Source organism: Ascaphus truei, chromosome 2, assembly GCF_040206685.1.
Source record: "Ascaphus truei isolate aAscTru1 chromosome 2, aAscTru1.hap1, whole genome shotgun sequence".
NCBI lineage: Eukaryota > Metazoa > Chordata > Amphibia > Anura > Ascaphidae > Ascaphus > Ascaphus truei.
The window spans coordinates 375826428-375844043 of record NC_134484.1 but is presented as its reverse complement, the minus strand read 5'-3'; the positions used below and the strand labels follow the sequence as shown (position 1 = coordinate 375844043).

Sequence of the window (17616 nt, the reverse complement as noted above, 5' to 3'; positions counted from 1 at the left end):
TAACCCATAACAGCCCATCTAAGGTAGTACTTTTAAATGGCAGTGTGTGCACAGTGGAATTATAATAGTTTCAGCAAGGACAATTAGTCTGTAGATTTCAGTACTGAGAAAAAACATCTATGTCACAGTGATCAGGATGATGTAGACTGCTGGATTGCGGAATGGGACATTTGGCTGTGGTCGTTTTGCCACAACCAAATGACCGCACCACGTTGCCGTGACTCACCCCTCCGCAGGAGTCGATCTACCGCTGGAAACCAGCTGCCGGCCACTTCTATGGTAAGTTTTATTACTGTTTAGGGTAAGGGGTTAATTTAAGGGCTTTATTTAAGGGCTTTTAGCGGTTAGAGTAGGGGATTTTAGGGTAAGGGCTTAGGGCACGGGTGCGCAAACTTCTGGAGCTGCACCCCCCTGCCCGGCAGCCGCAGCGTTCGCGCCCCCCTCTCCAAGGACTCAGCGTCAAATGACGTTGCGGGTCACATGACATCACGTCACCCTGCTGCGTCATTTGACGCGCGTTGCCATGGTGACACGCCATGTCACATGATGCCGCATTGCCATGGCGACGTGTTGCCGAAGACCCATTAGAGAGCAGGTAAGGGAGTTAGAGGCCTCACGCCTCCCTCTGCATTTAATTTAAATGCCGTGGGGAAGAGCGCAGGACCCCTGTAACCGCCCGACCCCCCTAGATATTCTCACATCCCCACTGGGGGGCGTGCCCCCCAGTTTGCGCACCATTGGTATAAGGTAGGGGTTTTAGGTAAGGGCTTAGGATATGGGGTTTTAGGGAAGGGATTAGGTTAGGGGGTTTATAGGGTAAAGGCTTAAGGTAGGGGGATTTAGGATAACGGCTTAGGATAGGGGGTCTTAGGGTAAGGGTTTAGGGTAGGGGGTTTTATGGAAGGGCTTGGGGTAGGGGATTTAGGATAAGGCCTTAGGGTAGGGGGATTTAGGATAAGGGATTAGGGTAGGGGGTTTATAGGGTAAAGGCTTAAGGTAGGAGGTTTTAGGTAAGGGCTTAGGGTAGGGGGTTTAAGGGTAAGGGCTTGGGGTATGGGGTTTTAGGGTAAGGGATTAGGGTAGGGCATTTTAGGGTAAGGGCTGCACTGTAGCTTAGCGGTGAAGTGACCAGCGGCTGCAGTTTCTGGCGGCGGGGTGAGTCGCGGTGCCATGCCGGCAGCCCATTGGTCGCGGCGAAACGGCCGTAACAAAATGTCCTAGTCCAGCTGGAATGTCTGTGCAGTAGGATATTTTAGCCACTAATTAAACAATGCACTCTCATTTTACAACCCTCTTGTCTTTAATTTTTCTGTGCCTTTTCTCTCTCTTGCCCCCTTTTCCTCTCTGGCACTTGGCTGTCCTTTTATCTGAAGTAACACATTTTGCCAGTGTGTGAGATATTGAAGGGAGCTAATCTAAAAGGCTACTTTGTGCAGCTAAAAACAGGTATTTCTTGGTTAAATTGTTTCAACAGCTCAGAAGGCTCACTATTATTAATTACACTTTTAGAAAGGAGCCATACAAGGTCAGAACACAAATAAGTTGCAATATATTGTATTGTATATGAAAAAAAGGGCTGTGCAGGAAAAGACAAAGGAGAAGAAAAGAAGAAAATAAAGGCGGAGATAGAAAAAATGAAACAGGTGGGTGAAAAAGTAAAATGTTGGAAGGGTAGAGCGGGGCAAGGGGGGGGGGGAAAGAAAATGAAATATAAGTGAATAATATTTGTATCTGATGGTATGTTGCTCCTATACCTTTTGCTAGACCAGAGAAAAATTATTACACAGATTATATAACACATTCAATTTTAACACAACTCAAACGTCTCATTTTTAGATAATTTGCTCCATGTTCAGTTTCTTAAGACATCAAAAAATAATAAAGGCAAAAATGAATTACATGTTTTTATTAAACTCATTATAATTAAACAATGGAAAGTATATTATAAGCGTTCCCCAGTGAAGAATGAAGAAAGGTAAAAAAAAAAAAAAAGAAGAACTTCCGAACCTGTGTGTATACAGTATGCAAAAACTTGCAGGGGTAGTAAAATAGCATCTAACAATTTATAGTACAGAAACCGCATTTTTAAAAAGTTCACAAATTCAAAGCTGGATCTTCTGCGCAAATTGTTCTTAATCACATGTAGAAGCTCTCCTCAAACAGGGCGATCTTCCCCATACATAAAAGAAGTCCAACAAAACAGAAAGGACAAAACATACAAAGATGAGTAGATGATAATGTATTAAATAAATAAGACACATCTACATTTACTCGTCAGATGTAAAGCACTGGCTCTTAGTTCATAGAATATAGTGATTACAGCCCCCCAAACAGTGTACAAGGCAACTCCCCGTTACTCACACACGGCCCAAATTCAGACTTGAGCGAAAACCAGAACCAAAGAAACGTACTGTAAATGATGTCTTGGCTGCAGGGTGTTTCGGTTCTGGTCACTGGCTTTCGGTTTTTGGTCAGGTCTCAGCTAAGGATGTGTGTGGGAGAAGATATTGGTTGTTTTATACCTGTGGTGCTCAAACGCAGTCCTCAAAGGCTACCAACATGTCAGGTTTTAAGGTTATCCCTGTTTCAGCATAGGTGGCGCAACCAAAACGATTGAGCCACCTGTGCTGAAGCAGGGATATCCTTAAAACATGGCCTGTTGGTGGCCCTTGAAGATCGAGTTTGAGCATCACTGCTTTATACACTGTTTGGAGGACTGTTATCACTGGATTCTATGAATGTAAAGCTAATGCCCTTAAACCGATTTCTATGTTTGTGTCACGCCTGTATGCCCGCAGACCTGGCAAGACCCCAATACTTAGGTGGGAACGGTACAGTATTACACCACACACCCACAGCAGTGGGAGCAAGCCCGGAGTGTGGTATAGCGTTGCTGGGCCTGTTGAGAGAGTGGTTAAGATACTTGCAATGTCTTGAAGTGTTAAGCATAAGAATGGTCTTGTCCGTGTGCCAATGTCCAGGGGTCCAGAGAGTAGAGTAGTCAGAGTTTAAAGCCAGGTCCAAGGATTCCAGAGGTCAGCAAGATAGAGTTCGTAGCAAGGTTCAAGGGGTACAGAGAGCAGGGTAGTCCAGGACAAGCAGGGGTCAAAGCCAGGGAAATCCAAAGTAACACAGGAGCAGGGTACAGCAGGGACACAGAGGGAGCACAGCATAGGTCAGCACACACAGGAAAACAGGAACTATGCAGAGTGACGATAGAGAGGACAGACAGGGATTATAAAGGGAGACACACCAATAGGAGAGAGGGGAGGAGCAGAGAGAGAAGTGGGAGACAACAAGGATAGGTCAGGGAGAGAAGAGGAGGAGACAGAAGGATCAGAGAGTGAGATCGCCTGCAAGGAATGGGGGGAGGAGTCAGGGGCGTGACAGGGCTTAGAAGAGGAGCGTGTGCGCGCACCCTCTATAAGCCGAGGGTGCGCGCGCACAGACTGCGTCACCAGACGAGCGGAGCGCCGCGCCGCGGGCACCCCAGCGGAGGAGAGCAGAGAACCGGACGGGACCGCCACCGGAGGAGAGGTACGTGCAGCGGCACAGGGAGTGACTGGGAGTGAGGAGTGTTGCCGCAGGGGCTCGGGGACCGTGCGGGTGCGCGCGACCTGCGGGGCATGTGCTGAGGCAATGGGGCTGTGAGAGAGGGAGACGGAGCGGGACAGGAGTGGGTAGGTGCAGAGGGATTGACCAGAGAGGGGACAGAGGAAGAGAAAGAAGGGGAAGGAATCCCCTGAACCGTCACAGTTTGGATGTTAGTTACTTTCTATTTTATCATCTCGTGTGCTCTGTTCTTTCTGTTTATGGAAAATAGTTCACCTGAGGGTAAAACATTGGATTCTAAAAAGTGTTCATTGTTGTTTTGAACAAGTGCAACTATAAACGGTCAAAAAGTGCCCAGTGGGACATCCAGCTTGACAAATTAGTTAGTACATTAATGTTTTGTCTATATTATTTCTTCATAAATATGGGTCATTTAGTTCAATACTTTGGCCCAAATATTTTAAGCCTACAACCCTGTCACAGTAAGCACATTTCAGTAGGTCCGACTCTACCAATATTTTACTGTCTTATGTATTTCTTCCGCTGCTTAGAGAGAAGGAAGGAAAGAGCCGCTGCAGCCCACAGCATGGGGTGCGTGACATGCATGCGGTGCCTAAAGGGTTACTACTTGAGAAGCACTTTCACTGCTACTGTGTGTATGTGCTACAGTGCAGTTAAAATTGGTTGTTAACCAGAAGTGCCTAAATAATGATTATTTTGCCCTTACTAAGACTGTGTATGTCGTAACTTTAAACGGTGCCTACCAACGGCGCTGTGAATTTAAGTCTATTAAAAAAGTCTGGATTCTAGTATTCAACAACTCAGATAGTGGAGCATTTTTGAATGATAGTAGTGATGCAACGTCCCCATCATTTATATGCTTCATTGAGGAAGGTGAAGATTTTTTTTTCCGCTGTAATTTTGCCAACCCGGTGTGAAAAATTCATTCTTATTCTGTTTAATAGGCTCCTTAGATAAACTAAACTGTTGTTTTAGCACATGCTGCTGTTCACTTTAATGGCATTAGAAAAGGCTAAACCACTAGAACAGTTTACTAAATAAGGCCCTGTATTTTTTTGAGAAAAAGGAGTCTAAGAAAAGTGTGGAGTTAGAACAAGAAGGAGTTGAAAAACATAAAGGTGGGAAACAAGGTATATGGAAGTACATTGACGTGTTAGGACTTACTACTCATAGCTGCAACGATGAACAGGATTGAAAATGCCACTCAGTGCAAATCTTGCCATATGTTAGTGCACTTGGAGCAGCTGCTTCAGGGAGCATACCTCAGTGGGAAATGTGATCAGGTGGTCTCTTTGGAGTCTCAGATTGCTGATCTGAAGAGGCAACTTGCAACATTGAGGGACATTGACAATCTTCAAAGGAGTTTAGTGCTCACAGAGCAGGTGTCAGGGCAGGAATGGGGAGACTGATTCCTCTAGCAACCAGGGGAATAGTTCCTCCAGCACAGGGGGAACTCAGGATACTCAAAGAACAAGAAAGGTTGTGGTGGTAGGGGACTACATTCTTAGGAGGGTAGAAAAGGCAATTTGTTGCTGGGACCGCATGAACCAACAGTTTGCTGTCTCCCGTGGGCTTGGGTTGTTGGGAGGGGTGGGACTGACCCGGTGGTTTTGGTACATGTAGGCACTAATGACAAAGTTAGAGAAAGATGGAGGGTCCTAAAAAATGATTTCAGGGATTTAGGCCACAAACTTAAGGCAAGGACCTCCAAGGTAGTATTTTCTGAAATACTACCAGTGTCATGCGCTACTCAAGGGAGACAGTTGGAGCTAGGAGAGGTCAATGTTCAGTTTCTTAAGACATCAAAAAATAATAAAGGCAAAAATGAATTACATGTTTTTATTAAACTCATTATAATTAAACAATGGAAAGTATATTATAAGCGTTCCCCAGTGAAGAATGAAGAAAGGTAAAAAAAAAAAAAAAGAAGAACTTCCGAACCTGTGTGTATACAGTATGCAAAAACTTGCAGGGGTAGTAAAATAGCATCTAACAATTTATAGTACAGAAACCGCATTTTTAAAAAGTTCACAAATTCAAAGCTGGATCTTCTGCGCAAATTGTTCTTAATCACATGTAGAAGCTCTCCTCAAACAGGGCGATCTTCCCCATACATAAAAGAAGTCCAACAAAACAGAAAGGACAAAACATACAAAGATGAGTAGATGATAATGTATTAAATAAATAAGACACATCTACATTTACTCGTCAGATGTAAAGCACTGGCTCTTAGTTCATAGAATATAGTGATTACAGCCCCCCAAACAGTGTACAAGGCAACTCCCCGTTACTCACACACGGCCCAAATTCAGACTTGAGCGAAAACCAGAACCAAAGAAACGTACTGTAAATGATGTCTTGGCTGCAGGGTGTTTCGGTTCTGGTCACTGGCTTTCGGTTTTTGGTCAGGTCTCAGCTAAGGATGTGTGTGGGAGAAGATATTGGTTGTTTTATACCTGTGGTGCTCAAACGCAGTCCTCAAAGGCTACCAACATGTCAGGTTTTAAGGTTATCCCTGTTTCAGCATAGGTGGCGCAACCAAAACGATTGAGCCACCTGTGCTGAAGCAGGGATATCCTTAAAACATGGCCTGTTGGTGGCCCTTGAAGATCGAGTTTGAGCATCACTGCTTTATACACTGTTTGGAGGACTGTTATCACTGGATTCTATGAATGTAAAGCTAATGCCCTTAAACCGATTTCTATGTTTGTGTCACGCCTGTATGCCCGCAGACCTGGCAAGACCCCAATACTTAGGTGGGAACGGTACAGTATTACACCACACACCCACAGCAGTGGGAGCAAGCCCGGAGTGTGGTATAGCGTTGCTGGGCCTGTTGAGAGAGTGGTTAAGATACTTGCAATGTCTTGAAGTGTTAAGCATAAGAATGGTCTTGTCCGTGTGCCAATGTCCAGGGGTCCAGAGAGTAGAGTAGTCAGAGTTTAAAGCCAGGTCCAAGGATTCCAGAGGTCAGCAAGATAGAGTTCGTAGCAAGGTTCAAGGGGTACAGAGAGCAGGGTAGTCCAGGACAAGCAGGGGTCAAAGCCAGGGAAATCCAAAGTAACACAGGAGCAGGGTACAGCAGGGACACAGAGGGAGCACAGCATAGGTCAGCACACACAGGAAAACAGGAACTATGCAGAGTGACGATAGAGAGGACAGACAGGGATTATAAAGGGAGACACACCAATAGGAGAGAGGGGAGGAGCAGAGAGAGAAGTGGGAGACAACAAGGATAGGTCAGGGAGAGAAGAGGAGGAGACAGAAGGATCAGAGAGTGAGATCGCCTGCAAGGAATGGGGGGAGGAGTCAGGGGCGTGACAGGGCTTAGAAGAGGAGCGTGTGCGCGCACCCTCTATAAGCCGAGGGTGCGCGCGCACAGACTGCGTCACCAGACGAGCGGAGCGCCGCGCCGTGGGCACCCCAGCGGAGGAGAGCAGAGAACCGGACGGGACCGCCACCGGAGGAGAGGTACGTGCAGCGGCACAGGGAGTGACTGGGAGTGAGGAGTGTTGCCGCAGGGGCTCGGGGACCGTGCGGGTGCGCGCGACCTGCGGGGCATGTGCTGAGGCAATGGGGCTGTGAGAGAGGGAGACGGAGCGGGACAGGAGTGGGTAGGTGCAGAGGGATTGACCAGAGAGGGGACAGAGGAAGAGAAAGAAGGGGAAGGAATCCCCTGAACCGTCACAGTTTGGATGTTAGTTACTTTCTATTTTATCATCTCGTGTGCTCTGTTCTTTCTGTTTATGGAAAATAGTTCACCTGAGGGTAAAACATTGGATTCTAAAAAGTGTTCATTGTTGTTTTGAACAAGTGCAACTATAAACGGTCAAAAAGTGCCCAGTGGGACATCCAGCTTGACAAATTAGTTAGTACATTAATGTTTTGTCTATATTATTTCTTCATAAATATGGGTCATTTAGTTCAATACTTTGGCCCAAATATTTTAAGCCTACAACCCTGTCACAGTAAGCACATTTCAGTAGGTCCGACTCTACCAATATTTTACTGTCTTATGTATTTCTTCCGCTGCTTAGAGAGAAGGAAGGAAAGAGCCGCTGCAGCCCACAGCATGGGGTGCGTGACATGCATGCGGTGCCTAAAGGGTTACTACTTGAGAAGCACTTTCACTGCTACTGTGTGTATGTGCTACAGTGCAGTTAAAATTGGTTGTTAACCAGAAGTGCCTAAATAATGATTATTTTGCCCTTACTAAGACTGTGTATGTCGTAACTTTAAACGGTGCCTACCAACGGCGCTGTGAATTTAAGTCTATTAAAAAAGTCTGGATTCTAGTATTCAACAACTCAGATAGTGGAGCATTTTTGAATGATAGTAGTGATGCAACGTCCCCATCATTTATATGCTTCATTGAGGAAGGTGAAGATTTTTTTTTCCGCTGTAATTTTGCCAACCCGGTGTGAAAAATTCATTCTTATTCTGTTTAATAGGCTCCTTAGATAAACTAAACTGTTGTTTTAGCACATGCTGCTGTTCACTTTAATGGCATTAGAAAAGGCTAAACCACTAGAACAGTTTACTAAATAAGGCCCTGTATTTTTTTGAGAAAAAGGAGTCTAAGAAAAGTGTGGAGTTAGAACAAGAAGGAGTTGAAAAACATAAAGGTGGGAAACAAGGTATATGGAAGTACATTGACGTGTTAGGACTTACTACTCATAGCTGCAACGATGAACAGGATTGAAAATGCCACTCAGTGCAAATCTTGCCATATGTTAGTGCACTTGGAGCAGCTGCTTCAGGGAGCATACCTCAGTGGGAAATGTGATCAGGTGGTCTCTTTGGAGTCTCAGATTGCTGATCTGAAGAGGCAACTTGCAACATTGAGGGACATTGACAATCTTCAAAGGAGTTTAGTGCTCACAGAGCAGGTGTCAGGGCAGGAATGGGGAGACTGATTCCTCTAGCAACCAGGGGAATAGTTCCTCCAGCACAGGGGGAACTCAGGATACTCAAAGAACAAGAAAGGTTGTGGTGGTAGGGGACTACATTCTTAGGAGGGTAGAAAAGGCAATTTGTTGCTGGGACCGCATGAACCAACAGTTTGCTGTCTCCCGTGGGCTTGGGTTGTTGGGAGGGGTGGGACTGACCCGGTGGTTTTGGTACATGTAGGCACTAATGACAAAGTTAGAGAAAGATGGAGGGTCCTAAAAAATGATTTCAGGGATTTAGGCCACAAACTTAAGGCAAGGACCTCCAAGGTAGTATTTTCTGAAATACTACCAGTGTCATGCGCTACTCAAGGGAGACAGTTGGAGCTAGGAGAGGTCAATGCTTGGCTACAAAAGTGGTGTAGAAAGGATGATTTTTTTTTTTAGCATGGGAAGTCCTTTTCTGAGAGGTGCTATCTTTATGGTAGACATGGTTTGCACTTCAATGAAGAGAGATCTTCTGTGCTAGAGGGGGTGGGGGGGGGGTATGTTAAAAAGGTTGGATGAGATTATAAACTAGGAACGAGGGAAAAGGGACAAGAAACAGATAATGAACTAGAAATAGATAGAAATGGGGAAATAGCAGGGAGTCATGGAGGGAGAATGGAAGGAAGTGGGAGTTTGGCAGGCAGTGAGTGAGACACACATTAAATACAGATAATACTAGTAAATTTCTAAAGACTAAATACAATTGGATATCTTGTTCCAGGTGACCAAGGATACAGAAACAGGGGAAGTCACGTGACAAATTCTGGTCCTCAAAATATTCATAAAATCGGTATTCAAATGAGCCCATACTGTGCCGTGGGGAGGACACTTGGGGCGGGACATATCGTAATCTTTTCCCAGTTCTTCTGGCCAGGGGTACACATGGATATTACTAAATTCTGTGCGAGCTGCCCAGATTGCCAACTGACCAGCCAGTAGAATTAGAAACTAGCCCCGTTGATTCCCTTACTGTTGGTAGATGTCACATTTGAGAGGGTGGGAATGGATCTTGTAGGTTCGTTAGAGCCCTTAGTGAAGGGACATAGATTTATTCTGGTGGTGGTGGATTACACTACCCGATATCCGGAAGGTTTCCCCCTGAGGACCGCTACAGCCAAGAATGTGGTCAATAAATTAGTAGAATTGTTCTCTAGGGTAGGGCTTGCCAAAGGAACCAACTTCATGACGAACTGATGCAGGGCGTCCTGAAGTTATTTGACGTGAAGTCGGTAAGAACTTTGGTGAACCCTTCGCCAACGGATGGGTTTGTGGAGAGGTTCAATCAAACCTTGAAGTCCATGATTCGAAAGTTTATTACCTCAGAAAAGAGATTGGGATGAACTGTTTCCCTTCCCGTCTGCTTCTTGCTGTGTAGGAAATTCCCCAATCCTGTACATGGTTCTACCAGTTTGAGTTATTGTACGGTCATCAACCTTGAGGCATCTTAGAAGAAAAGCCAATCCCTTCTAAAAAATGTGGTCAAATATGTTACTGATCTCAGAGATCGGCTAGAATTAGTGGGTCATTTTGCAAGGAAAATTTTACAGAACTCTCTACATGCTCAGGAGAGATATTACAACTGGCATGCCCGCCTAAGAGTGTTTCAAGCCAGGGATAGAGTAATGTTACTACTTCCCAGTAGTGAGAGTAAACTTTTGGCGAGGTGGCAAGGGCCCTTTGAGGTTCTACGTTGCATATGTGAAGTGAACTATGAGATTGCTCAGCCAGGTTCCAGGAAGGGTAAGCAAATTTACCATGTGAACTTTCTGAAACCTTGGAAAACTGAGGAATCCTTGTTCATCCACCCAGTCGTCGAGAATACAGATTTTGGTCCCCAGCTTCCTTTAGAAGGAGAGTCATAGAACAAGTCCAAATGGGAAAACAGTTAACAACTGAACACTGACAAGAGCTAGTAGAGCTTGTTGTCCAGTTTAAGCATGTTTTTTCAGAAAGGCAGGGAAAACCCCATCTGATTTTGCATTAAATCATAACTGAGCCCGGGGTGAAAGTACGGTCTTGCACATACAGGGTACCAGAGAGCAAGAAGCGCATAGTCCGGAAAGAAGTCCAGGAAATGTTAAGACTAGGGGTTATAGAAGACACCCATAGTGTCTGGTATAGTCCCCTTGTGCTAGTACCCAAGGCAGACAGGGGGAAGTATGGTTCTGTGTAGACCTAAGGAAAGTAAATGCAGTCTCTTGGAAAAAGAGGCCAGATCCAAAACCAGTTTCACCACTCCTATGGGCCTGTTTCAGTTTGTGAAAATTCTGTTTGGAATACAAAATTCCAAAGGTTAATAAACACATTTCCACACAGAATCTCTGGGACATAACACCTGAGTCGCCCCAAAGGCATCTCCCAAAGATAGGCTCCCCAATATGCCTTCACTGCCCAGTCCACCAGGCCAGTATGAAAGGGCTAAACAGCATGAAGATAACAGCCACTTCAAAGACCACCCGGAGTGCGTCAGGCCTTCCCGCCTGCATGCCTTACTGAGGTAGTGTGTGTTGCCATGCTGTTTTTTTCATTTCCACAAAGAATCTCTTGGACCTAAAACCGGAATCGTCCCAAAGGCGTTAGTCTTTGGTGGCTGACGAAAGCTGCCAAGGGTGTTGCCGTTCGCTGATATTTGGTAATGTTACAGTTGCGATATTGTTTCCAATACTGACCAACCCTCTCACCCCCTGTACCATATGTCAATTTACCCTGACTATAGATTGTAAGATCCTTGAGGCAGGGCTTCTTCTAACACATTGAAGGTCTATCCTACTTATTGTAACACAATTTGAATCCTGTCTGTAAATGTTACTTATGCCCATAATTATATATCTGACTGTTGATGAAGTATTTGTAAACTGAATTTGTATATACATTGTTCATTGAATGCAACCATTATTATTATTATAACTCAGTTTTTTTCCTCTCTGTCTCTTGTGTAACAAAATAATTGTATTTAATTGTAGTTGTTCTAAAACTGACTGTAAAGTACTGTGATGCCCCCTTAAGTGGAGGACTGCATTTACTTAAAAAATAGATATTGATGATTATGGTGATGATAATGATGATGATTATGAACAGGGTATTGCATCCCCCATATGGGTTATGCAGTTGCATATCGTGACAACATTGTGATATTCAGCAAATACTGGGGATCCCATAAGAACAGACTAAAGGCGGTCTTCAGGTGGGCTTAACCGCAAAACCAAAGAAATCTGCCTTGGAAAAAGCAGAAACAAATGACCTTGGATATGCCATGGAAGGTTGTAGAGTAAGACCATTAGCCAGGAAGGTAAATGCCCTGAGAGAAGCTGCCACTCCTCAGACCAAAACACAGGTGCGCTCACTTCTCCGGTTAGCACAGTATTACCATAGGTTTATCCCTCACTACTCTACGGTTACGGGAGCCTAATGCATCCATCTCATGTGCGCCAAAGAACCTTCTTCTCTTTGAACTGTTACATAAATTCTATTTTTTTTTTAAACAAGTAAGAGTAAACCTAAAACAATGTCCTTTCCTATAATAGTCATAAAATACAATACATTAAAAAAAAAAACTATACTGTAGATATTAAAAATGCCAAATACATTTAGTGGCAATAGATAAAGCCCATTCCTTAGGCTATAGAAATGTAGGACAAGAATTGATCTGCCCTGTATAGCTTGCAGCCAGTACAAATGCTAAAATATCACCACTAATTTTATTTTCTGTGTCGACTCTAATATGTAATCTAATGATTTTTGTTACTCAGCAGCACCCTCACATTCATTGGGCTTTACATTTATTGGTTTTCATAAACAACCTGGTCATTTCTATGCTAATGTTTGTTTGCTTCTTTTAGTTAACGCATACGCTAACCAATACTCCAGGGCAGAGAAATGATAGGAAGCAATTTAAGTCTGAAATATGTGCTAGGATCTAACTGCATTACTGTAGAAAGTTGGGATATTGTTTCTACATCTTTTTGATATACAAGGGTGATGAGAAATTGAATAATATTCCTATTTAGGTTACAACAGTGTTGAATTAATTATGAATCTAGCTTTGCTATAAAAGAAAGTTTCAGCTGTAGAACAACATATCTTACTGTATATTATATAAAGGTGCAAATAACTTTGGGGGGGACTGGGGGGGCATTTTAAAATCAGCTTAACCATGCCAATGTTTTAAAATACAGTATTTACATTCTACACATATACTCTTCATTTTTATATGGTTTGTTTTTGTTCTAGCATTCATAACGTTTCATACTACTATTCTAACATGAGATTATATTATGACTATATTACTATTATGGTTTTGAGTGCATGAAAATTGGGGACTTTCTGGTCCACTATTTTCATCTGGATTGAATGATTTTTAGCTTCTTTTCATATTGCTCTACTTCCCCTAGTGCACCAACCATATTATAAACTCCATCTGGAGTTCTGGTATCCATCTTTTTTGTTTCTACATTTAGAATCATTACTAATTCCTCTGGTTTCTACATTGTCTCAAACACTGAAACACAGACATCTTTTTTACACCTGCCATGTAAAATGTCCCTTGAGGCAAATCATGATATTCAGGCCTGTGTCTTTCACTGGGAAGCACAATCCATTTGGGTTAATTAATTCCTGTCCACTAATTTCTGGTACTTTCAGTGTCAAAATGGCATGAAAAGCTGGCTATCCCTATGTCAAATGATTACATGAGTATGTTTAGATACAAACAGGAGACCTGATAATGAAAACAAAGTGCACATCTATGTTTTGCATCAATGCTTGACGATTCCATCATTTATATAACATTTATGGTAGCTGTTTAATAATATATATGGATACATATGTATTTTATACTTTTTATTTTGATTATTATTCTGCATTTAAAATAAAGAAAGTGAAAATAAAGAACACAGTATTTTTCCACCAAACATAAAAGAACAGTAGCATGAGATACAATGTGCACATGTCTATCATCGGCATCAGTTTTCCAAGACATAATATTGATCCCTGTACAATAAACACACTACTCACTCCCTCATGCGCTTCAGCTTGGTCTGTGCCATGGTGTCATTGATAGCTCTGGATCTCAAGGGAACTGATGGAGACATGTTGGTGGAAACTCCAGTATCTACAAATCAACAGAGACGGAGACAGCCTTATTCACCTTTCATTGCACTTTCATCGACCTATGGCACATTGAAAGACACATACAGTACTGTATATAATGAAGCACTTCGTTTGTTAAAGTGTGCTGAAGTTTGCATTCATTGGATTATAAACTCTTCAGCTGTGGATACCTTCTCACTTCTCCGTTTACAACTGTAGCACTCTTTCTATCAGTCTTTCAATTCCTTGCTTAACCAGATTTGTAATTCATTTTGTACAATGTTAAGTACATGTTCAGCGCTGCATGATAAGTAATATTATTAACTGCAATAGTTAAAGAAAGGGGAAAAAAGCGATGTTCTGAAAATAACTCATGGCATTGAGTGTCATATCTTCCTACTACAGTTTCCAATTTTATTCTGATAAATCTACCCCCCTCCCCCGAACATGTCACCTTTAATATACTTTAGTTTTCTTTCCTGATTACTGGCTCCACTGACAGCTGACAGGTTAAGTGTAGTCACAGGATGTATGGGGAAGCTAAAATTAATCTTCAGAAAAGCTGTCATTCTCACCACAACAGCTGAAAGCCAGTACACGTTCCAAATGCAGCACCATGTTATTGATATCACTGTCCTGTTGATAGAACAAATATAAGTAAAATGAGAAATCTATGTCATCCATAACTCTGTGCAGATAGTTTAACTCTTTCAAATAGAAGATGGTACATCCAAACACCATCACTTGATGATCTTAGCAATTAGCTATTTAATCTAATCGTTTTTGTAGCCAAACACAGAAGGATTTACCATACATACAGTGGTATGCAGAAGTATTCAACCTACAATAATGCATTCACTACCAATAATGTCACAAGTTGCTGAATTACAAATAATGTACGTGTATGCACAATTTTTCAAATAACTATTTTTATTCAAAGCTATAAAGCTGTAGCAGTTATACTGAACACTGTTATATGTGGAGAAGGATAAATGTCACCAAAGGAATACGTATTAAGCCCCTTGAGTCAGTATTTGGTAGAAGCACCTTTTGGAGCAATTACTGCTATGAGTCTTTTTGGATAGGTCTCGATTAGCTTTGCACAGTAGGATGGTGACCTTTTTGCCCAATCTTAATGGGAAAATTGATCCAGTTCTGATACGTTTGTTGGGGATCGTCAATGGACTGCAATCTTCAAGTCTCGCTATAAATATTCGAGTGGATTCAAGTCATGACTTTGACTGGGTCACTAAGAATGGTAATTCTCTTCTTGTTCAACCACTCCAGTGTAACTTTGGCTTTGTGTTTCGGTTCATTGTCCTGCTGGAATATGAACTTCCTGCCCAGCTTCAGAGTCTTGGCTAACTCAAACATGTTTTCCTCAAGAATTCACCAGTACTTTGCACCACTACTTTGCACCTCTATCCTCACCAGCTTTCCAGTCCCTGCTGAAAAAAAGCCTCCCCATAACATGATGTTGCCACTAGCATGCTTTAAAGTTTGATGGAATTGACTTGGTGATGTGCATTGTTTGGCTTGCGCCAGACATAACGCTTGAAATTTAGATTTAAAAAGTTCAATTTTTGACTCGTCTTAACACAAAACCTTGTTCCACATGTCTGCAGTATCATCTATATGCTTTTTTTGCCATCAAATATTGAACTTTTTATCTAAATTTCAAGTGTTAAGTCTGGCACAAGCTCAACACTACATACAGTATCACCCAGTCAACACCATCCCAATACACACACATTATTTGTAATTCAACAACTTGTGACATTATTGGTAGGGGTGAATACAGATGTAGCGCCATTTACTTTCGACGTGGACTCAATTTAAAGCGGATGGAGCGCAGCTGCCTCATGGCCACATATGGTCACGGCCCAGCGGAGAGTGAATTTCCCAGAAGGATTAATGCAGCTGCAATCCCTGCTTCTGAATGGGATTCCCGCAACGTCAATCCTACCGGGCTACCACCAGTCTGTAAGAGCTGCACCGAGACAGTAGAGAGAAGCAGTCCCTCTATCTGTGTCTCTCCGCACAGCTCTCACAGCAGGTCTCTGTTTTTATTATTATTTTTAGTACATAGTATTGAAGCAGGGGGTCTCCGGAACTGAACCCCATTCATTTCAGGTCCGGGGATCCCCTGCTTCTCGAAGTTAAGACTGTCAGTAACGGGTGCCGATATCACCTGCAAGTTTAAATCTCCTGTATATTGGGAAGCAGGTGGGTCCCTGGACCTGAAATGGATGGGGTCCAACTTCGGACCCCCCCCCCCCCGCTTCAATACGTTGTACTAAAAATACAAATAAAAGCAAAGCTTCATTATCTTAGTGACTCTGCTAAGATAATGAAGGAGTTAAACCCTCTCACAACCCCCTCCCCACAGGGGGCTAACAACCAACCTCCCCCCCACCTCCCTCTAGACTAATGCCTATAAGCCAAATGTGACTAATAGTAGTTTTGGGCATTAACTAACATAAAATACACATACAGTATTTATCAATTTTTTCAAATAAAATACATTTGAAACATAAAACCATTGATTGTCACTGTGGATAACTTGTAGTTGCTTCAGGGTAGGTGGTTAGTGGGTTACAGGAGGGGTTAACTCCTTAATTGCCATAGGGGTTACTACCCGCAAAGGTAATTAAGGGGTTACTGTTTAGTAGCTAGGTTTAAATGGTTGGGCATCACCCCTTTATTGGATGTTGGTGTCGGTGAGCATGAGAAGGTGGAGGACAGCCTTCATCCTGGCAGGGATTAGTAACACTTTTATTTACTATTTACTATTTCAGTGTGTCCACTGATTGCCAGCGTGGGTATCTGTGCCGTCATTGAAGGAATAGGTAACCACAGTGACAATATATGGTTTTAATAGCTAGTGTTTGATTTTATTGCACAGTAATGTGTATTTTGTTACAGTGAATGTATTTTTTTTATGCTTCTCAATGAACAAAAGCGCTATAAGCCAGATTTGGCTAACAGGGCTTGCAACAGGGACTTATCACTGTTGAGAAAAACTGTCTCTAGATTCAGCAGTGTGCTGGTTAATTGCACAGGCAATCAACCAGACTCCACCTGGCTGATTAGGACTGTTAGAAAAAGCCTGATCTAAGACACAAGAAGGAGATTTCCTTAGTCCACAACTGGATTGACCAGAGGAAAGATGTCTTGATGCACACAGAAGGAATGTATGCTAACAGCAAGACAAGGGGACACAACCTCTATACCTGGACACTGACATTTCCATAGCACACAAGGGTGCGGACCCAGGAGAGCAGAGAGGCCTTCCCCTACAGCTACAATAACAGATAAGAGACTTTCTTGTTGGACTGGTTTGTGTGTGTGTGTGTGTGTGTGTGTGTGTGTGTGTGTGTGTGTGTGTGTGTGTGTGTGTGTGTGTGTGTGTGTGTGTGTGTGTGTGTGTGTGTGTGTGTGTGTGTGTGTGTGTGTTTGGGGTGGTAATTATCTTAGCTACCCACCCAGTTAGAGAGGGCTGGAGTAAAGGTGTAGATATTCTCCAAAGCAGAGTAGGCCTTTATTTTGTTTATTTTGAATGTTTTGTTGTGTTAAAGGAATAGGCGCAATAAAGTCTTATTTAAGTTTCACCTTAAAAACGGTCTCCATTGCATATCTCTGCACACATCTCCTACAGGGCTATTGTACATTACTGTGTGAGGTGGAGGAATTTCTTGGAGTAGAGGGGATGGGTGAAAGTGGTATTTGCCCCAGGAAGGGTGGTTCTGCCTTCCTGGGGGGGATGGAGAGGGGGGGGGGTGTTCATTATCTGAGCGGTTAGCCACTAAGGTAATTAAGTTTTGCTTTTATTTGTATTTTTAGTACACAGTTTTGAAGCAGGGCGTCTCCAGAGGTGGACCCCATTCATTTCAGGTTTTGGGACCCCTGATTCCCAAGATACAGACCTCTCCGGAGGGCCTGCTTAAATGTCCCGGTCATGTGGGCCGTGACGCAGGTGATTTAAACTTGCAGGAGATACCGATACCAGAGGAGATCT

At 43.1% G+C, this 17616-nt stretch overlaps 1 protein-coding gene across 5 annotated transcripts in view; it reads right to left on the bottom strand.

Annotated features, from left to right (window-relative positions):
- NEK11 (NIMA related kinase 11) overlaps positions 1–17616 on the bottom strand; it is a 377860-nt gene that overhangs the window by 24712 nt on the left and 335532 nt on the right. For all 5 annotated transcript variants that reach the window (XM_075587096.1, XM_075587095.1, XM_075587098.1 and 2 more), the window contains 2 exons: positions 14174–14234; positions 13524–13620 (listed from right to left, as the gene is read on the bottom strand). In XM_075587096.1, coding sequence (XP_075443211.1) covers positions 13524–13620; positions 14174–14234 — 158 coding nt within the window. The remainder of the gene's footprint in view (positions 1–13523; positions 13621–14173; positions 14235–17616) is intronic.